The sequence below is a fragment of the Hetaerina americana genome, unplaced genomic scaffold, assembly GCF_022747635.1.
Source record: "Hetaerina americana unplaced genomic scaffold, ioHetAmer1.1.p SCAF_715, whole genome shotgun sequence".
Taxonomy (NCBI): Eukaryota; Metazoa; Arthropoda; class Insecta; order Odonata; family Calopterygidae; genus Hetaerina; species Hetaerina americana.
In genome coordinates, this window is record NW_027287334.1 from 1 (window position 1) to 22,895 (window position 22,895).

The 22,895-nt window shown below is 39.1% G+C and overlaps 1 protein-coding gene across 1 annotated transcript in view; it reads right to left on the bottom strand.

The window, feature by feature from the left end:
• Positions 1 to 4,720: 4,720 nt before the first annotated feature.
• Positions 4,721 to 22,895, bottom strand: part of LOC139697294 (uncharacterized) — a 46,524-nt gene continuing 28,349 nt past the window's right edge. The window contains exons 3-4 of the mRNA XM_071595954.1: positions 18,992 to 19,160; positions 4,721 to 6,244 (exon numbers count right to left, since the gene is read on the bottom strand). Of these exons, the coding sequence (XP_071452055.1) occupies positions 6,141 to 6,244; positions 18,992 to 19,160 (273 nt within the window). The 3' untranslated portion in view covers positions 4,721 to 6,140. The remainder of the gene's footprint in view (positions 6,245 to 18,991; positions 19,161 to 22,895) is intronic.

Sequence of the window (22,895 nt, forward strand, 5' to 3'; positions counted from 1 at the left end):
CGCTCCTGGCATGGTCACCCATCCCAGATATGTCGAAGATTACACCCCAGACGTTAGGTAATCTGCGCAGCATCTGTTCCTCAGTGAGGTGGTTGCAAAGTTGGATATTAAGAAAAGGCTTGTCAAAACTCGGGAGAAAACTTCATTCATCCACAACGTCCCTTTTGGGGGGGGGGGGGGGGCGGCGACCGACAGCTAATTTACGCTATTAGGGATGGATGGGAAAGAAAGGATGGAGAGAAACCCAGCGTCGGCATTAGACTACTCTTGTCTTAAGGCACCGAGGGATTCTCAGTTTAACTGTCCCATCCGATGGACGTCGTACTGACTCTAAGTGCTCTACACAAAACACCTAAAAGTAGGGATCGGGATACCAATGAAAAATATTTCTTGGCTCCAGGATTTGAACCCGGGCCTTCTCTCCTCTCCGAGCCCCTAAGTTAGCCACCGCACCATCATGATCCCCTCAACAATAAATTTTTTGCAAACTCTTGTCAGCATATCTAGCGTTATTCCAGCGATGACATCTGTAATGGCCTCCTTAAGAGCTTCCAAGTTCCTTGGTCGAAGTTCGTAAACCTCAATGTCGTGTTGTGTTTTGCTGAGATAGACAAGGGAATCGTCGATGTACCGTTTGGAAGCTCGTGTCCATCACAAACCTTAACCGGTAATTTATATTTAAAAATTACACACGCATATATATTCAAAAAACATTTGTTTGTGCGTGTGTGTTTGTATGTGACATGGGTAATACTGCAGTCCAAGAAATTAAAACTTTGAAATTCGAATCGAATCACCAAACCGATTGGCAAATGGAATATTGAAGCATCACAGTCCAATAATGCTGACTATATATGGATTAGCATTGGTATTTGAGATATAAACCTATTTATAATGGATAAAGCTACATGCAGGCATTTAAAATTCCGATTTTTAAGTGAGCATCCCGAGAAATTCAAGTACGATTTAAAGATAATTTAAGTAACTCACAATCTTTGTTAAATTGCAGCCATGTTACATGATTTTATAATTTTCTACAGACTTAGAGTCAGCGGAAAATTAAAAACTCATTTAATATGGACATCAAACAATCCCACGAAGTGAAGCTTGAAAGAATGAAGTCTAAATTGCAGCCTTTATTTCGAAACATAATGCCTCTTGAGATGTGATGTTTATATCTTTACATACAAATTGTTCCAAGCAAATGAACAATAAGCCCTAAGACGTGCCCTCATCTCCAAAGCTTTCAAGAGATGCAATATGAGCACCAATAATGATTCTAAAAACGCTATTTGCAATAAGTCACGTAGATTCATAATACAGAACATTTGATTGAGTTATTGAAGAAATAACTTATATTTTATAATTAGCTATGACAGGGAAAAATATAATTACAATTGATTGAAAACCGTCGTGAAAATGTAGTAGCTGCCAGAGGATTTAGCCGTGCAAGTATTTGGCAAGGGAAGGAATTCTAGTAACCATACCGCCAAACCCCTGATGCGGCCGGCACAACAGAAATGGGAAAAGGATCGAGGCAACCAGGAGAGCGGGCAGCTGTCAAAAGCGCAGACACCGGAGCGGCGACTCCCATTTGGAGAGGTGGAGAGCCGGCAGAATGTGCTCTCCGTAAAACGGAACGCGGAATGAGAGACGGATGGCGCAATACTTTCCACTCCCCTCGCTCCTCCACGGGAATGGGAGATGGCTCTTTTCATTCCCGCCCCCTTTGGGATTCCAGCCTCACCGCATTAGACTTGAATTGGTGCGGTACAACGGTGGGATTGGCGGTTGGAGAGTGTGGCGAAGAAGGGCAAGAACGGATCGGATGGACGTAGCGAGGGGAGGGCAGCGTGGAATGAGAAGGAAAAGGGGGGATGCGCTTTGGAAACTTTGGGACGAGCAGTTTATTGGCCGGCGGTGAATGGCCCCGCTCTCGCTCCTGCGGAGAATGTACGAGAGATCGCCTGGCGCGAGGAAGGGGCCGCTGAAACGCAAAACTTTGGTTTGTTATTCTGGATGAGTGGGCGGGAGGCGAATGCATGGCGTCGAGATTGTCACTCCATCCCCAGATCAGAATCCAAAGGCCCAGCGACGGGAGAATAAAGACAACAGTTAATGGCTATGGCTGATCTAGGAAGCACTCGACCGTAGCGGTCAGTGGCTCCTATTTTGCAGCGTTGACGGAGAAAGATACGAATTTAGTACCAATACACTCTCAAACTCCCTGTTTTCCAGGAGGAAGAACAAAAAGCAGAAAAGCCTAGTGCAGCAGTTGGAAGGACGATCCAGTTCCTCGAGGTTTGCTCAGTTTTCCTGATGACGGGCAAACCAATTCCTATGCGTGTTAAGGTATATTTATTCATTGGTAGTACATACATAGTAGGATCAAAAATTAATAGGACTGCACTTCTGTACCGCGAACGGAGCGGCGAAGAGGGTTCGAATAACCTGTTCGTGGTAGTGGAGATCCTTTCAAAAAGATTGATATGTTTTTCAGTTGCCCACGAGCAATCGGAGAGTAACCACATCGATTTCCGTGAACCTCTGTTTGGAATTGACGTCGCGATCCAAGATGGAGCTAAATCTCGAGCAGCGCTATGTAATAAAATTCTGTGTCAAACTCGGGAAAACCGCAACGGATATCCTCGAAATGATTAAGGACGGCTACGGGGATGCTTCCATTAGCCGCTTAACAGTGTTCGAGTGGCAAAATCTTTTTCCGGTAGCGGCGGGAGCTTGTTGAAGACGACCAGCGCGCCGGTTACTCGTCAAATTCAAAGATTGATAAAAATGCGGCGAAAGTAAAGGCGTTCCTGAACTCCGACCGGCGCACAAACATTCGTCTGATTGTGTATGTGTTAGGGATTCCGTACGGTAGAATTACTTCCGAGGATTTGGCCATGCGATAGGTGTGCGCCAAGTTTGTGCCAAGAGTCTTGTGTGACGAACAAAAAGTGATCGTCAGTAGATTTCCCTGGAAATCCGGAACTGTGTTCAAGAAAACCCAAATTTCCTTGGCAATGTGATTATCTTACGTGGATCTCAAGGGAAACCGATAGAGCTCCGTAGAAGATGTCCAAGGATCCGTGACGGTATCTCTGAACGGGATCCCGGAAAGTGAGTTCCAGAAAGCATACGCGTAGTGGGAATCGTGTTATGCGCGCTGTGCCGAAGCGCAATGGTGCTATTTCGAGAGCTACTAACGATTTGTACCAATTAGTTCAATAAAAAAAATTAAATGTATTCAGCCATATTTTTTATCCTACCTTGTAGCTAATGGGCAATAGACAATGGGCAAATGACAGTAATGAGAGGAGTGAGCTTATTAGTTTAAGTGCAAGCAATATACATGGATATGTTCATATGATTAAATAACCTAGAATAATAAAAAATGTGGCAATACACCTCTGACTGAAATGCGATTCAATTGAATTCATGCAACATCGGCGACTCCGCCAAAAATGTTTAGAAAGTCATTGATATATTGCAAACGTTTTTTTAATTCCTACAATATTTATGAATTCTGTGAAGGGAAACAATAAATCGCCAAAATGCATATATACGAGTACATGCACTGATTTTAATGTGCGTTTTATGCAGCAATAATAATACTAATACGTACGCAAATAAAAATTACATGATTGATGAAACGAATTATGGTGTTTGAATCCTGAATCCAATAATTTCATAATATCTTTTGGATTTGGATCGTGTTTAAGTGACGGAATCAAGTCGCTTGGATTTGAAGTGGTACTGTTGAGGGTAACCTAGCGGGTAGGGTGCTCGACTACAAACTGGACGGATCTGGTTAAAATCCATGGAATGGAAAATCACAGACTTTCTCATATTTGCGATCATTCGCGGACTAGGTGTTTCTGAAAAAACCAGTTACAGCAAAATGATAGGCCCTATACATACCTTGAACGTGTGGAATCCCCACGTCAAATTTGGGCTCGGCACGAGGTTTTCTTTACGCTCCCCCATAAGACTAACCCCCCATAAAAAAGATTTCATCGCTGTGGTGATTGTTTACGAAGGAATGCTTCAATTGCATTCACATATCGAGCTAAGGTAAAATAAAAGTGAAGCACTTACCAGGTCGGATATTCTGGGCTTTCCAACTGCTGGCTGACAACCACTTTCACTGAGCGCCACGGGAGACCATGAGGCTTGCCCGTCCGGAGGGCGGAATCACTTGCACGTCCATACGGGCGCGCGCAGTCCGGTCCACTATTTCACTCCAAGGAAACGTCCGCAAGGACACGGCGAGAGGGGGAAGCACAAAAGACTGATTGTTTTTGATTCCAGTGCACTTCCGATGACCGGGCCGGGTGGTCCCGGTGACACGGAGAGGCGTCCCTCGAGGCAAATGGGCACTGGAAACATTCACACAAACACTCTTCCCTAGTTAAAAACAGCGGAAATGGAACAGAAGTGTCTTCATTTCGTTTGAAAAAACACCGATTCTACTTTCAAATCGCTGGTGAAGAAGAAAACGGACTGGTACTTCATTACAACGAAAATCGAAAAGAACACGCACACATTTTTGTTATATCTTTTGTTCCGCCAAAGAAAAATAATCATACAGAGAATTAGTGTCCTGCTGATATTTATTAATCCAATCATTACTTCATTGAAAGTGGGGCTCTTATAAAGAGACGGTTAACATATATGTAGAGAGAGAGACAAACGGTGAAAATAAGGGAATGCATACACAAGTACCTCAAAGTTTTTCCTTTTGTCCTTATACAACGAGAGATAATAAACTTTCCTATATGACTGATTATCTTTGTCGTACTCTGTAGTAAATAAATGCGGAATTTCATAACACGCTGGAACACATCGTTTCCGTTAGCAATCACTCGTTTACGTTAACAGAATTTTATTTACCGTAGCCCTTGCTAGTCAGCGTACATTTTTCGAGGCGAAAATGCATTCGAAAACTCCCGTTATCCCAAAATATTCGAATACTGATTCAAACTTTGCCTGTCACACACTTAAATACATTTATATATCCATTTAATTATATACTTATATATATATTTTTTTCTTACATGCTTTATTCCTATTTTCCAAGCAATGGAAAATTACTTCTTTTAGAGTTCCAATGCCTCTGAAAATATTATCTTTTCATTCGGAAGTTTGGAGAGGGCTTGCCGCTCTCTCGTTCTTCAATCGCTCCACTCCCTCCCGGGATGGATTTGCCCGCCCGGCAAACTCTGTGGCCTCACCAATTTAACACAAAATATATTCACCAGTATATAATTTTCACATGTACCGAGACGTCAGTAACATTCCATGTGGGATTTTCCACAATGTCTTGAAGGTTTAACATGCTTTTTATGCGCTGCCAGAAACCTGGTAAAGTGCATAGATGAGTTACCTCTCATTCATCCTAGTCCCGAGAAAGGGCCCAATGTGGCACCTGGTTGTTAACGGGACTCCATAAAACCCGGACACCTTCATCAACGTTCCAGGCGACATAATAACATGAACATTAACAAATGAATAGGAATGCTCGCACAATAATTCTAACACCATAACTACACTTCTCAAAATCTCTTTTCGTGCCATCAGAATCTTGAGGATTAATGTGAGTGAGCGCACCCGGATGTCGGCTTTGCGCACTATGTAATTCTGACATTTGACGCAAACTGACTCGGGATGAGATTATATTCATAGGCTCGGAGAATTGGAAATGTTCTTCAATATAAACAACTGACGCGCGAATAAGGGATCAATCATTTACATCTTCAGACGAAGGTAGTACATAGCAGCATTTCCTAAATTTCCACCCAATGTGAAAATTATAAGTCGACGGTGAAATTCCTTCGCACACGTCACATATTTTGTCAACATTTTCTCAAAAAATCTTTTCCTAGAAAAATGTAATCTCTTTGTGAAGCACCGTTTTCCAAGGTATTCAAAAAAAAACCTCGAAACCACACAGTCTTTTCTTAGCAGCGCGAACCTCCGTCCAGAGTTCACGGTGCGAAGTTCGCGTTTCGACTCGCTGCCGCCGTCGTCAGAAGAGCCCCTCACTCGAGGGAGTCGCCGGCCAGGGGTGCCCTCCGCCCGGATGCCGCCGACGAAGGCAGGCCTCGGCGGCGGGTCTAAGAGGCTGGGTCGCTCAGGTGTTAGGGGCTCAGGAGCAGCAGGCAGACGCAGAATATGAGGCAGTAGAGGTGCGAGGATCGGTGGTGGGCCTGGCCCCCGTGCTGCATGGCCGCAGGGTATTCTCCTGCAACGGAAAGAAGGGCCTCTACACCCGATAGAGAAGGGGCTCCGGCTGCTAGGGTTTACATACATTTAAAAAACATTTAAAAATACATATAAAAATATATTTAAAAATACATGAAAAATATAATATATACACACAAATGAGACCAGTATGTATTGGCTATATATGTGCATATCCAATTGAACTCATCTGAAACACTTGCAATGAAACATGCATCAATTTTTACTGTTTGTTTTCGAAAAAAATCCTTCACAAAAGTTTTATTTAGTCGTCTAATCAGCTTATCCTTGTAGTGCATTATTCTTAAGGCAATTGAAAATAATTTATTTTTATTCTTTGAAATTTTTTGCATACATGACATTTTATCTAACGTAGTATTATCGTTTGTAATTTTATTGAAAAATGGTTACTTCTAGCTATTGAAAATTGTTAAAAGACGTATAGCGCACTTGAAACTATAGATGTGAGATTTATAGTTGTTCCTTATTACATACTTGCATTTGAGCGATCGTCATATATCGGTATTATTTTCTCGGTAGAAATTTTTATTTTCGATACATTCTTTACATATTCCTACCGATAAAATATTTATCGGTAGAAATATGTAAAGTGTAATTATCACTGATTTTGGATAAATATAGTATGTGAAAATGTATACAAACTCATAGGGTATATCGGTGTGGATTCTACTAAAGCGCTTTTCACTAGCTCAAAATAAATTTCTTAGAGAGGTTAGTTCTGAGTTACTTAAAGACAGTGGGAACGTTTGTCAATTGATCAAGTTGGCACCTCCGATGTTAGTGGAAATGAGGCATGGCTGTAGCGGAATGTGGCAAGAACGTCATGTGAAGGAGAGATTGGGAAGAGCACGAGAGGCGGTAATGAGAATAGGCATGTTTATCATGCACAAATTTAAATAAAGAAAATAAACCTGTTGAAAGTAAGTAATTCCTATTATTATCGCAGTCTAAAAACTTTATTCATTCTCTAATCAAAATGAAGAAGATAAATAGATACAAGAAAATACCAAGTATTTCGAATTTAAATGAAATTAGCTAAATGTTTTATAATTTTTAGCTGTAAAAGTCTTATGAATGAGAAGAAAGTGTAAACTGGGAGGAAAATATTTCTTTGGTCGAAATAAATACAACCGTCAAAGAAATATTTTCCACTCAGATGTTAAAAAACAGTTTTATTTTATTTTAGGGGCTCCGTGAGAGGTTTAGCAGTTAATATTAATTAGAAAGGTAAGGAATCATCAGCTTGTAATTAGACAAGAAAGAAATTAATTCAAAGTTTATAAAGATTCTTCGAGTTACTAACATAAATATCTGGGTTTTTAGGCAATACATGTACCTGTATGTTACTTTCTGATTATATCATTCCATTGGAGATGAATAAAGAAAAGATAGGTCAAAATAAAATAGGTGGTCACGTAGATTATAAAGCTCGCCTAGACAATACAGGCTTTGTCAAGGATGGGAAAATAATCCTATTAGGCAAAAAAATAAAATAAAGAAAAAGATAAAGAGAAAAATGAGACAACTATTGTTAAGTAGAAGGAACTCTACTGTTAAAAAACCCTCAAAGATTATTAAATTATTGGCTATACGCTGGAGTTTGCACAGAGTACGAGTGCATACAAGAGCTCATGTCCGTAATGCGCTTGAAATTTACAAATTAACATTCAGATTTTTACTGGGACATATAAGTTAACTACTTATGAGAAACGCAAACGAAGGAGGTTGCATCGTTATTGGCATATGTCGATAACTTAGGAGAATTTTTTTTTCCCGTGGAAGCCTCGTATCTACATTTATGCAAAACTGGGATAAAAATGTGTCATAACGGCAACGAAGCAACGTGCTAAGTATATCTAAAAACGGCCACCTTCGCCACTTAATTACATGGCATTCATTTGAACTTAAGTCATTCACTTTGTCCACATTGCTTTTAATTTTTTTATTAAGACACCCTTGCTCATGATACTATTGCTATTTCAACAACTCTTCACTTCCTGAACTGCTTATTTCACATTTAAATCAAATGTAAATTATGTTTGTGTTTACATCTGGAAAATAACTATAGATTGAATATTCACACGAGTTGACTTCTGCGTATATTTTTAAGCTTTAAAAGAAGCAACACTTAGGCACCAGGAGCAGAAGAATGTACGCAACTCCTTGTGTATATAAAATTTTACATAATGACAAATCAGTTCATATACAAGCATAACAATGCAGTTTTACAATAACTTTCTTCTGAAATTAAAATCTGCAAAATAAACCAACAGACATTAAATGTACTTTACAGATTTTACGTAAAATGATGAAGCTAAAGCAACAACTATAAATAGAAATAATGACGCAATTAACATATAATTATGTTTGCTTTAAATTGGGAATGGGTAACTGTAATAAATAAATAAATAAATACGGAGTAACTCGAAGATTGTTCAATGTCAAAGCTCTACAAACCGAAGTTCTCTCCATCAACAATATAAAAGAATCGTTACCTAAATTGTGTTTCCTAATTGCCTTTAATTAATCTATTTCAAAAGATAAGGGAACAGGAAAACAAGAAAGCATATGATAAAGTAATATAAAAGAAGTTCACTTGAAATTGTACCCATAAATTCGTGGTGAACTCAACAGTATAAATGAGAGTTTAAAGAAAATCTATGCAGAAAAATTGCTGTTAATTCTGATGACGGAACATAAGCAGAAAATATTATTTTTGAAAAGACGATATTTTCCTTACACCAATACTCCGACGTTTACAATGAACTTAATTGATTTCCGAAATCTCAACAAAAAAACTCAAGATTTAGTGGTTTGTTAATAGTAGTCAAAATTTTAGAATTGAATGTGAGTAGTGGAGAACTTTGAATGAAATTTTATAGCGTTAAAATGAAATCTCTTCCCGTCTTCGAAATCTAATTGATAATTTAAGTAGGAAAAATTAGAATCTAAGTAGGTACTGTTGAATAAAAAGTAATTAAGTTTTCTACAGACGAAGTGTTGGTTATGTATTTTCATAGTTTATTTGAAAAAGTATTTAACAAATTAAATTACCTACTCCGTTTCATATACTGCTATGATTTTACATTATCAAAAACTGAATCAATATCCATTTCTGCGTGACAGCGAAAACTTTATTAGCAAAGGCCGGCACATCCTGTTTACTGCATTCAATAGAATAAATATTAGTAACCGTTGATTCATGAGTTGAGCTGAACCGTTGAGTCATCAAAGAACCAGATATTCCTTTTGAGATTTAAGGCCATTTTTCTTTTTTAACCTTTGTTTTCGTGCACATTTCAAAACTCTTGACACAAAATTCGAACGGGCCTTATTACATAAATTGTTTGAATGCATTGCGAGAGGCCATGTCTTCTTTAGGATTTTGAAAAAAAAGAGAGAAATAACAATGGGAAAGCGATATTTCGACTACAGTCGAGCCATTCGCATTCTTTTCCCACGGTGGCGACTCCGAAACGTTCGCGTGCCATAGCAGCAAACGCGTCCATGGAGCAGTGTGTTTATATTAATGGAGCGGAAGGCCAACAGCTGCAGTTAAACATTACCTAACCCATTACAGAGATATTTTACGGAATGGTCAGGTCCAATAAAAGTTCGTCCTTCCAATGTGAAAATCCTGCCATTATAAAAATAATTGAAACTTTCGTAACATTTTTACAAGCGTAAATGAATGAGGCCGATTGTTTTATAAAATAAACTTATTTATCTATCACATATATTCTACTTACGGAGATATCCAGTTTTTTCGTTCAAAATCTGATGCTGACCTACTTTTCAATTTTTGTGTTGGAAATGGGGAGTGGGGATCCATTTTAAAAATCTGAGCACGAGCACTCCATATCTCGTTTACTTAATAGCAAACCACAGGCAGTTTTTATTAGGAATTTGAACGCCTGAAGGATAATATCAAAAATTAAGTGTCGGGAATTGCAAGTTTCAATATTGAAAATAGTTTTTCATATTTCCCATTAAGGATGAATTTATTTTGCAGAACATAGCACCACCTACGATATATTGGGAGTCCTCTCAGCGACCTTCGCCTATGTAACTGGTTAATCGGATATCACGTATCCCAATCTTTTCGGCAACATAATGCTTCTTTTTCATTAATATTTTTAATATAATTAATCTATTTAGAAGCAATCCTTAAATCAATTCATATCATTCTTCAGAGGAAAATATACATTTTGCGATTAAACAATGGCTGTCTCTCTGAATTTAAATTTTTAGAACTGGGGAAAAACACACCTGTATACTAAGGAGGGGGTATAGAAAAAAAATTGTGTACTCCCATTATTACTCTTAGCAAGAAATATCTTCATGAAATTGGCATTCTCAGAAGTGTGGTTTTCTCTTTAATTGTTCTCTTCTGTGCGCTGACCCCCCCCCCCATTCCCTCGTCATTCCCACCTCCACTCGCATTCGTCCCGGCCGACTGTTTCACCCGCCTTCGGTGGCAACGAATAAATCTCGCCGTCATAGATGGCAACAACCCCCTTCCCCCCCCCGGCACCATGGAAACGGCGCGCCGCTTCTCACCATCCCGATACACACCCCTCTACGGCTCCTCCCCTTCCAGGTTAGTTTTATCCGTTTCACAGCCGCACCACTCTCCGCTTACCCCCTCAACCATCGCACTCCCTCCCACCCTTGGGCACCATCGCCATCCTTGAGCATTTACACCATGATTTAATCCTGTACCACTGCGTCGAAACAAGGCTCTCTACCCGCCCGTGAGATTGCCCCGTGAATGGACCCCTATATAACTCGTAAATGCGAGCCGTTGCGTCTCTTCCTCCATTCTGATTCCGATCCTTCTCGGCCCGTCCGGGAAGGCTCGTCACTCCCTTACCCGCGAGTGCCCTCTGGGGCACGGAGAGGACCACGGACCGCTCACCACTTCCGCCACTGTGCATTTCCTTTGATGCCGCCGTCCATGTACCATCACGACGCCAGCGAAAAGTTAACGACGCCGTTTATGCCGGACGTCTACAGTGCACGCCGCGTCGCCAATTAATGGCCATTCGTGCTCGCTAGAGAAATGGGATTTCATCACCACGAAGGGCCCTCGTGCAAATAACTTTTTCTACTACAATTGGCCTATTCAAAAATATAATAATTGCGAACGTAAAACGCTAACTCGTAAAGAGTTTTCCGAATGCTTTCCTCTTCGTGTCGGTTGGGGCAGCTAAACTTGCAGCTACGTCCTAAATTTGCACTTCCGATTCCATGTTGTGGAAGTGTTTTAGACTAACTAGGAGGATGTCTGTCATCCGAATCTTGGGATTTTCTCAAAGATGGAAGGAAGAACTGTTCACGAATTGAGGCATTTAAAGATAAACAATTATCAGGCAACCCTAATTTTCAACGTCGCTTAAGTAGCAGTTGACGGAAGGATGGGCTATAAAGACAGAAAGATTTTGTCTAAAAATTTGGTTGAAACCAGAAGAAAAGGAAGGGCTGATTCATAAGGTACATATCAATGGAAAAATGTGACTTTATACTTGTTATAAGACTCACGGCACATACCATTACCTACAAGTGACAATCATATATGTCGGGGAGAATACGTAACAGTTTAAATTATTACAAGACTAGTATGGACTAGACAAACGAGACAAAAAATGAGATACTTGCGTCGTCTGGGATTGAGATATTCCAGTATTGGACGGAGGGTATGAGAAGAAGGATTGCTAAAATTAAGGAAGGATTCAATAAGGCGCAAGGGTGATCACGGACCAAACTGCCCGCGAAAATATAAGTAAAATTAGGCCAAATGCATGGTTTGGAGCAAATTACCATGCTGGATGGAAACTTGGAGTAATAAGTAGATGCATTATAAATTATGTATATATTTAGACATTTCTGTAACGAGGCTTTCGGGAAAGATAAAAAGACCTAATAAGTAACCGATAAAGAAAAACGTCAAAATTTGAAAATATATAAGATCTTAGATCGAGAGGAGATGAAAAGAGGCGGGTTAGATAGGCAGGTCATATCCTGAGTGACAAATGCTCAAGGAATAGAATAATCACGTGAAAAATTAAAGGGGAGAAAGGCAATAGTTAAGAAATGGTGAGTGATGTGAAAAGACTCTCTCTACAGAAAAAATCATCTCTCAACCAATGAAGAATCATGAAAATAAGAAATACCCTAGAAAAATGTTCAGAAAAAGTACCTCGGGAACAGTGCCTTTCAACTTTAAGGATTCCAATAATTATGATGGGTACGAATTATTTATCTGAAAACAAGTAAAACAAATGCCCTACATAAATGAATGCCTAAAGGATAGCGGTAATTACTTGAGTGATAGTTACTGAAAGGGAACAACTATAGTTTCGGATGTAACGACAAAGCAACACAAAAAAATACTCTTTAATTCTGCATTCATTCTTTTCCCTTCCATTCCGTCAAACATTAATGAATTAATAAAAAAATTCTCTGCCTACTTCTTTTCAAGCAAGTATCAGTTAATGAAATGATAGGTTATCAAAAAATTAAAAGAACTAGCGATATAGACAGAACTGGAATAACTTATAAGAAGTAAGCGACAGATAGGAAGATTCGGTTTGAATGTTACGGAATTTGGTTTACTACCATTCCCTCGTCTGCCTAACATCATCCCTTCTTTCGGTCTTCAACAACCAAACGCCAATAAAAACGCTGTGAATTCATTTTATCCGCCTCCTTTGAATTTCTTCCGACAATCCCCTCTCCTCCCCTACCATATCTAGCACTTCCTCTTTCGTTTCCCTTTCCGTCCACTGGATCTTTTCCATCCTTCTCCACACCCATATTTCAAAAGCCTGAAGTCCACGCCTATCATCCTGCTTCAGTTACCATGCCGGACATGACCACGCTCCAGCGCCTTGTTTATGTCTAGCATTTCTTAACATTCGTACTCAACGTCTTTGTCATCAATTTCCTCCTGATTGTGAATTTGTCTTGGTCTAACGCAAATATTTTCATTCTGTTACAACTAATTTTTCCAATTTGGTAAAAAAAACACTTCTGAGATAGGTAAATGGTTAAATCGGGTCTAGTTTATGAACTTTTTTTAAAATTTAACCCATTTTTCTCTTCGGAAAACGACAGAGACAACATAAGAATTTTAATACTACATTAATTATGATCAATTACTATGCGTATACTTTTAATTAAAAATAAAAGAAACGCATTAATACTTGCACCCTCTTTGAGTTTAAGCATTTAAAAAAAGATAATGAGTAACTCGAATATATAAAATGATCACTCGTAAAAATATTAAGTTGACATGATTTAAGTAGAAATTATTCATTCAGAAACACCGACTGCATTTTTTAAACCCTACACGGCCGGAGAAAATTATTCTCATGCATAAAAAATTCTCCTAAACGCCCACTGGAAAAATATTTTTTCGGCTCCCACGCCCCCAATAGTTCTTTGGCTTCATCTTTATTTAAGCATTTTGGCTTCCCGACAACTTTTTGACGAACTTTGCGCTAAGAAGCATAGCATCTACTTCAAAGGGTGAGCACCTACTGCTCTCCTACGGGATCATCACGTCGAAATATCAAGTCTTTTGGCAAAAATCTTCCTGTCCTCTATTTTAGCGCTAGATATAAGAGAGATTAAAAAAAAATCTGGTAACACCGGGGGGAAAATGGCAAACCAATTAAAGTTCCCGGGAGAAAAGGAAATCCTTGATTGTCGTAAATATCCGCGGGAGGAAGTGCCTCGGCTCGATTAAAAAACTGAAAAACAAGGGAGGGAAGGAAACGAGGCGAAAGTTTCTCTTAATTAAGAAGGCTTTGCGTCGATAGGGCTGTCGTAAAAGCGCGTGGGAGGCGAACTTCCGCCGCAGAGGGAAAGAATGTGGGAGTGCAGGAGGCATGGCGAGTCGCAAAGAAAGCACCCTCCATGAGAATGCGGCATCGAACGCAGTTTCTCATACAAGCAAACTCATGCTCTCTTTTTTGCCTACTTTCTATTCCTCATTTCCCTTAAGTCACCTTGCACCTTCTATCGTGACGCAAATCACAAATTTCTCATGTTAACTCGTCAAGGCAGTGTTGTACCGAGCGATTATTAAAGCCAATCTAGTTTTTCATGTTACAGTTTTCATGAAAATTAATAATCATTTTATATTAACAATATATTTAAAAAAATTTACTTAGAAGAAAGCGAATTTCATAGAAATATATAAATCAATAATAATTCAAACATTTATATTGTAGCAACCTGGTTTCATCTGGATAGTTGAAATGCCTGGAGGGCAACCATCATATTTCGAATCTAAGAAAACAAAATACGAGCTGTCGTGCCATTACGTCTTTAGAGTTGGGATATTCACTCACATTAACGTAATGGAATTAAATGATTTGAAATTGTCCTTCCCTCACTACGCAGAAAGAGTTAACATTAGATCTTTGCAAATTAGTTAACAGATTACCATAGACTTCATTTTTATTACAAGGTAAATAATAAGGAAATGGGGATATACTTCTAAGGGGATATACTTCTAATCTTATAATTAATATAACTCTTGCAAACTACGCCTTAAGAGAATGGCTTCAATTGTAATTTAATTCGTTTAAGCCTCATGTATTTTGACTTATTTTTATGCCCCACTAGAACATCCGTCTTTAGCCTTCTCAGGATCGCGTGGCCTCAACACCGGTAGTGGTAGCCCGAACTCCAACCTAAAGTTTTCCTCGTTGAAACATTCAGAACTGAAATACGAAAAATTTCTCGAGAGTTCCATGCAGGGAGGCATTTAAGTGGTGGCGACCACTTCCGCGAGGGATCCCTTTGCACTGCGGGGAATGGGAGCTCTACGTCATTCTCATCTTAAACACAACCATGGTTCTAGTGGAATTTTGACCCTGGCTCTCACCGAATAACGATAGAGTTAAATTTTCTCATTAATGCAGGCTGAATGTTCTGAAATTAAGAATAAATCAATTCGTTATACTAAGCGACGATTCATTACGCCTTGCGATTACAGATATTTACACAGTAAACACTAGCCTGGATTTCTATTCTGATACATTTTCATTTCCTGTGCCCGTACAACCCAGTAGTCCATTGCTATTGAAATTAACAGCGCTTCTTAATGCACAGTCACTGTACGACGCCAGGAGTGCGCGGAATACCTCAGGGCGGATGGATTATTCATGAGGATGATCGCTCCACGGCTATCACGAACCGATACACGGTCAATGTGATACATGGTCAACGTCACGGGATGCTACTGATGATTGACCGCATGTCATTTACTGTTTGCATCGATGTAACGTGGCCTCATAGCCTTCATCTGGAGTTAGTGATATTCGAACACGTACAAGAATATTGGAGGCTTAATTACAGCAAACGTTAATGCTGAATTACTGGAAATACGAAGAACAAGTAACTCATTCTGAGTGTACAGGAAATATTGAAATTTAAGAATATGTGTCATCTTTACCTAGAACAATATAACTCTAAAAATGAGCAAACCATGGAAATCTGAGAATGGTTAGCACTTTTACATCACTGACAAAATAAGGGAAGTTTTACAGCAACTCTCAAGTTCTTGTAGCTAAAGCGTTTTACTCAGCGGTTTGTAATCTTCGGCATATCAATGTCCTTTGAAATAGACTAAACTTTGAAATAGACATTTTATAAACCTATAACTTACATTTCCACATCAACAAATAAGTTCTATCTAGATTGAGCACGTAACAAGTACGCTGGAATATTCTGAAGAGTAGTTTAACATGGACATCACCAATAGGCTGCCATTTACATAATATATATATATATATATATATATATATATATATATATATATATATATATATATATATATATATATATATATATTTTTTTTTTAAGGTAATCTACCAGTTAAGGTAGGTTTTTGGATGGACAAAACTACCAAACAAATATTTTATTACTCCTAACAAAACACAAAATCCATCATTCTACTCTATATCAGGTCCCTCTTCATTTCTGAGTACTTTCTTCCTCCCTTCATCCCGTCCAACATCCCTATCCTGTTCCTTCCCTTTCCTCTTTTGCCCAACATTCTACCCTCTATCACAGTCTTCAACATGCCACTGCCGGTCTACACCCCCTTCATCCACTTTTCGTGCCTTCATAGGATTGCTCCCAAGAAACCCCTCTCTTCGCCCACCATACCAAGTACTTCCTCATTTGTTTTCTTCTCTGTCCATTTCACCTTCTCCATTCTTCTCCACACCCACATTTCAAAAGCCTCCAATCTACGTCTATCCTCCTGCTTCAATGACCACGTTTCCGCACCGTACATAGCTACGCTCCATGTCAAAGTTTTTACGAGTCTTTTCTTAACATCCTTACTCAAAGTCCCTCTCCCTTCCTCTCCCCTTCCTAAACCCAAACTGATCATCCCCGAAGTAATCATTTGCCCTACTCTCTATCCTTTTGTTTATGATCCTGGGAACAACTTCAGCTGCGTGGGATATCAAACTAATTGCCCTATAGTCCTCATAGTCTTCACATGACGTGGCCTTTACCTTTTTATTATATATATATATATATATAATTATATATATATATATATGTACACATATGTGTTTATAAAAAATATAATGTAAATGGCAACCACTATTAATACCATATAAATATGTATACACATATATACGAGGGTCATCCGGAAAGTAGTACCCGTTCGTGCCGCATGAAGTGCTGACGACGCGAGTAGCCGCTGGACGAGGTCAGATAGCTTCAGTGGCTTGTCTGCCTTCTCTGAGCCAAGTTGCGTGACGCTAGCATTGCCTGTGTTGTTTCTGTGATTGTTTACAATGTTTAAAAAAATTGAGAACGCCGCCAGTTGTGAAGTGAGGGCAGTGATTAAATTCCTCAATGCAAGAAACGTTCGCCCATGTGATATTCATCGCCAATTAAAGGAGGTGTATGGAGACAATGTAATGGACGAGTCGTCTGTTCGGCGGTGGTGTCGCAACTTCAACATGGGGAGGGGGAACACACACGACGATGAGCGTTCGGAGAGACCGTCTGTCATTACAGACCAACTGGTGAGCTCAGTTGACGAATTCGTGAGGAACGATCGGCGCGTCACAATTGATGACATCTGTGAGCATTTTCCCAATGTTTCTCGAACAATTGTTCATGAAATTGTTAAACACCATCTGCATTATGCAAAAATTTGTGCAAGATGGGTCCCTCGCAAGCTTACAGATGAGCACAAAACCAAGCGTATGGCTGCAGCACTGACGTTTTTGGGACGTTATTCTGATGAAGGAGACTCTTTCTTGACTCGCATAATTACTGGTGATGAAACATGGGTTTGTTATGCATCACCTGAGAGTAAACGACAGTCAATGGAGTGGCATCATGCTCATTCACCAAACAAACCAAAAAAATTCAAGACAGTTCTGTCCACCAGGAAACTCATGGCAACCATTTTCTGGGATCGACGAGGTGTATTGCTTATTGATTTTATGGCCCGTGGAGACACTATTAATGCCAATGCGTATTGTGAAACATTAAAGAAATTACGGCGGGCAATACAAAATCGGCGGCGAGGTCTATTGTCTACTGGTGTCATTCTCGTTCATGACAATGCCAGGCCTCATGCAGCTGGGATAACACAAAAACTTTTGCAGCAATTCAAATGGGAAACTTTCGACCATCCACCGTATAGCCCGGACTTGGCCCCTTCAGATTTTCATCTCTTCACAAAGCTTAAAGACTTTTTGGCAGGAAAAAGATTTGACAGCGATGAAGAACTTAAAGAAGGAGTGACCCTGTATCTCAATGAGCTGGCGGCGAAGGACTATGCAGCAGGAATACAGAAACTTGTCACACGTTATGACAAATGCCTTAATTTGCTTGGAGATTATGTTGAGAAGTAGTTTAAAGTATCCTCTTTCAAATAAAATTTTTTATGTTTGTTAATATTTACTTTTGTGTCTTTATTTCACGAACGGGTACTACTTTCCGGATGACCCTCGTATATACTAAATATGCCATCGATTACTTTATTAAGGATTATTATTGCACTGGTAATATGGTTATACACTTGGGATTTGCGTAGCAGTTAATAGTGCGCGTAAGAAAAGTATACATCATAATTCTTTCTGGGGAACCGAACAAGTATTCAACGCTTGTTACTGCAAGTTGTTTTTCATATCAAATAAATGGACGCACACACAAGAGTTTAAACTAGAGGGAAAAATTATTTTTCCAAGTTTTTTCAGTGATTTAAAGATTCATTGAAGGGGAGTCAAATTATCCATAATAATATTGCTAATTATGAAAACACTCCTTTGATTAGAAAACTTTTTTTTAATGTGAAAGAAGTGATTTTCCATAATATTGATACCTTTTCCTGAGACTTATTTTCAACAATGGGTAATAAAATGAGTTTCTTCGGTTATTCCAATAAGACTAAGTAAAATATATCTGGTGACCTTTCAAAAAATATTTGAAAAGGGACTAGTCATATTTCCGATAATAAAGGGAGCCATATAAGAGTAAAGTCCCAAAAGTGGTTGGTACACGGTCCGGTGACTTGCTTCAGGGAGTGAGACTGAGAAACCGTAGAGGAAACTATAATTGATATGTGTTCCACAGACGTATTGCCTAGTTACCTCCTTCAACCACACGCTCAATGTAAGATCCGGAAATTTAATACCAAGGTCTTCTACTTCTAAATGAATCGAGTCCACTCTGAACTCACCGTTTAAAACGTGGACCGTGATGCTTTTCGCTTGCGCGTTGGATGGATTGCACGTGTACCGACCGGAGTCCGATGGCTTCGCCTTCTGTATGAGCAAGAAACTCGTGGTCGTCTCTCCCTTCTCGGTGATCACACTGACGCCGCCCCGCGGGGAGTCGTAGCTGATTATCTGTGGACAGAAGAGAATGCAAATGGTTCAATGGTTTTATTTCTCCTTTCGCCAACCACGCACCTCTTTGGCCCTTAACACATCACCAATCGTTCACTTTCATAAAGAACCAAAGGAAGTGGAGATGTGATGGACACATTTTTTTTATTTTCCTGCACTTGCATATTGGTATTTCAATCACAAGTTTTAAGATAGGAAATAGAACAACCAAATTTCAAGGGAAAAACGAGCATAGTTAAAAAAATGGAACATTTAAAACAATAAAAAAAAGAAAATTTTTTAATAGAAGTATTGTGAAATGAAATTAACTCCTTGGAGAGTCGGAGAGTATGAGACCTTTCCATCGAGTTACCAAGAGGTGATAGGTGAAGGACCGGGTGATAATCTTTTTAAAGCCTGTGTGAGATATTGGTGTGTATGTGATGCTTGACGGCGAGTGATTTTGGACAAGATGTGATGTTGAAGGACGCATTTTGGACGGGGTGTGATGATGGTCAGAGTGATTTTGGTCGGAAAGTGATGTTGGACAGTGCGTAATGTTGGACGCGGTGAAATTCTGGGCCACATGCTGTATTACATTTGACTGGACAGTGACTTTTATTGATTACCCATGTAATCATTTAGTTTGACATTATGAAACTATGTAAATGATTGATTTTTCAAACATCGTTTTTGGTATTGTTGGGTGTGAAATCAATAACGATTCTTAGGACACATGTGCTACCTAACAATGTCTTTATGCCCGTATTTCAATTAATAAGTTTTATAAATAATAAAAAATATCATACGTCTGTTACGTCAGCCATAGTTCTCATGCGTCAAAATGGAGAATATGTTCTCGCAATTTCCCAATATTAGCCCTTCAGTTTCTGATGAAAAGCAACGATTTTCCGGGACCTCCTATCTGGCACACAGTGTACTGATGTGGGCTAAAAATATAATTTTTGCAATTGAAGTTTTATCGACGCCACTTCTGAAACGTTTTGATGCGGAGAGAATGATACAATTACTAATATAAACCTTGAGGTTCTAATGAAAGAAAAAACTTCTTATCCGGTAGTCTTCGAATTAAGGTAGGTTTTGGTACTCACCTACATTTCTTAGCCTCGCATAATAAGACAAAACCAGGCACATAACCCTACAATGAACTGTTTTCCATTTCCGCACACACTCTCATCTATTTTCATTCCATTTCTGAGATAGGTTAACTGCTTCATCTGCTATGGCTCAGGTAATTCTATTTTAATATTTAATTTAGCTTTCCTCTTTCTCGAAAATCCTATAACCTTTTCTTCCTAACGTTGAGTATCTACTCATACCTATCACAATGTTTGTTACTGTGCTTAGAAATGACTAACTCCTAGGCTGGCTGACTAAAGTTTGGCCACCCGCACACCAAACTGAATTTATGAATGGACCACCGATTTTCATTCCTACTTGCAGCTCTTCTCATTACCATTTTTTCTATATATACCTGTACGTTGAAAAGTACAGGTAATGATAGACACCCGTCTTACTCTTTTTCCTAACACTGTCCATCCCGAATCTTAATTCGCCACTCGCACCTGAGCAGTCTGATACGTTTGAAGATTCTTTATAAGTCTCTCATTTTCCTATCTTTTGTAATGCATTCATTAATTCTACTAAATTTACTCAATCAAATGCCTTCTCCAAATCTACGAAGCAAACATATACATCCTTTGTACTCCCTATTTCTTTCCATTAGTGATCTCATTACTGCTAAGGCACACGCGTACTTCCCGTATATCATAATATACCTGTATACCACTTATTATTAGTGCGGAATCAAACTTCACATTCAACCAACATAACATTACAATAAAACTTTTAGCAACAGCAGAATACATTTAATCCATTTTAATGGAAACAAAGAGAAAAAACAAATACACCCCCACGTTTTGGTCCAGGTTGGAACAATTAGCATACCTTATACTTGGAATTTGGTCATTTAATCCTCGTGGGCATATCAATTTTGTATGATTCATTTACTCATCAAAATTCTTTTTTCCCATACATATATAAAGCAAGCATAAATTAAGATTTTCCAAATAAGCACGTGGAATTCAATTGTTTCTGGCTCAACCTTGTGGAAATTCATGTTAATGAAATTAAGAATACAAAGTAACTTTCCACTGTTCTTTATTAGCGTACAACCGGTTTCAACGCTCAAGCGCCTCAAGGTACCTGATGATGACGCTTGAGCGTTGAAACCGGTTGTACGCTAATAAAGAACAGTGGAAAGTTACTTTGTATTCTTAATTTCATTAAGCACGTGGAAGTTTGACTGCTATGAATGCCTAGGATTAATTTGTAAAACAAATAGTACAAATTTTAGCGAAGCGTACATCGTGGTATGAATTTAGAAACAGCCCCAATTAACTAATGCTTCCAAATATTGTCCCCGCAATACTCAGTAATCAATGGAAAGGTTTGCGGCAGGGCAGGTTAGGACAAGATCAAGCAAAGCAGGGCAAGAAATTCGGTAAAGTTTGAATGGATATTTATCTGATAATATTTCCCTTTTCCATTGCTATACCCAAGAATTGTGAGAGAAATAACCCTTGTGAGTGAAACGCATTTAAGTTTTTACCCTTATTGTGTGAAATTCCGACGCGATATGGGAGTTGAATTATTTATTGACTTGATACTGCGAGTTATTTAACGCGAATGATACTTTCTACAAAGTTTAATCCATTTATGAGTCCTACTGATTGAGACTCAAACGATTGCCATTCCAAATTCAGCATTTGGCAATTGGTGGCCGCTATCTGATCGATAGCGTCAACTTTTCGCGAATCGATCAGCTGCTGTACTCACTTTCTTTTTTTCAATACCTGAATCAATTTTTTAAAACAGATCTAACTTTTTCGCATACTATTCGCTGTAGGAACAAACAAATGATGAATAAATTTTCTTTGCTTTACCATACCACTTTCTTTTCTTAATTTTTTAAGAAACTTTCAATAGTCCAAAATAATGCATTGTAAGCATAGTGTGTTTGTTACAGGATAACCAAGACACTCCCACGGCCCTTGTTATGCGAGGCCTACCCGCTGATGCGGCCCTCGAGCCTACGGCGACGTCTCCCTCTCCCATGTGCACGCTCCCGGGGCACTACCCCGAAGGCCATATTAGAAGCAACGGACCCCCTCCCAACTTTCCCCATGCATCAACGGCTCACTAAGAGGAAGAAAGCAGTGAGCGACCGACTGCTTAGTTGGACGATTGGAAGCTGGCAGCACGGGAAAGTAAAGGGAACTGAAACGGCCCGGAGAAATTTAACACATACTATATTATTATCCATTATCTTTGTAAGATTCGCTGTTCTAAAGTTTCTCACGTTAACACTTAACCGACTTGAAAAAGGCTTTCCAAGAAATAATATCAGCGTTTGAATCCATTTTAGACACAATTGCTTTTAAGCCTGCCATGTCACGCTCAATTTCAAAAGAACCTCATAAACTGGGCGTGACATTTTGCAATCAAAATGAAGCGCATGAATTGTAAGTACCTATAATTGGGAAATGAATTTTACTACGTTGTAAATCGAAGCACAAGAGAGAGACATTTTATGCTGCATATGAAATATTCACCTAAGTCCCTTCCGCTTACTTTTTATCCATATTTTAATTTACCTTGGGCGATTTATGTATTATAATGCTATATACTGTTATTATTCATTGTTATTTTAATCATATTCGTCAAAGCAGTTCC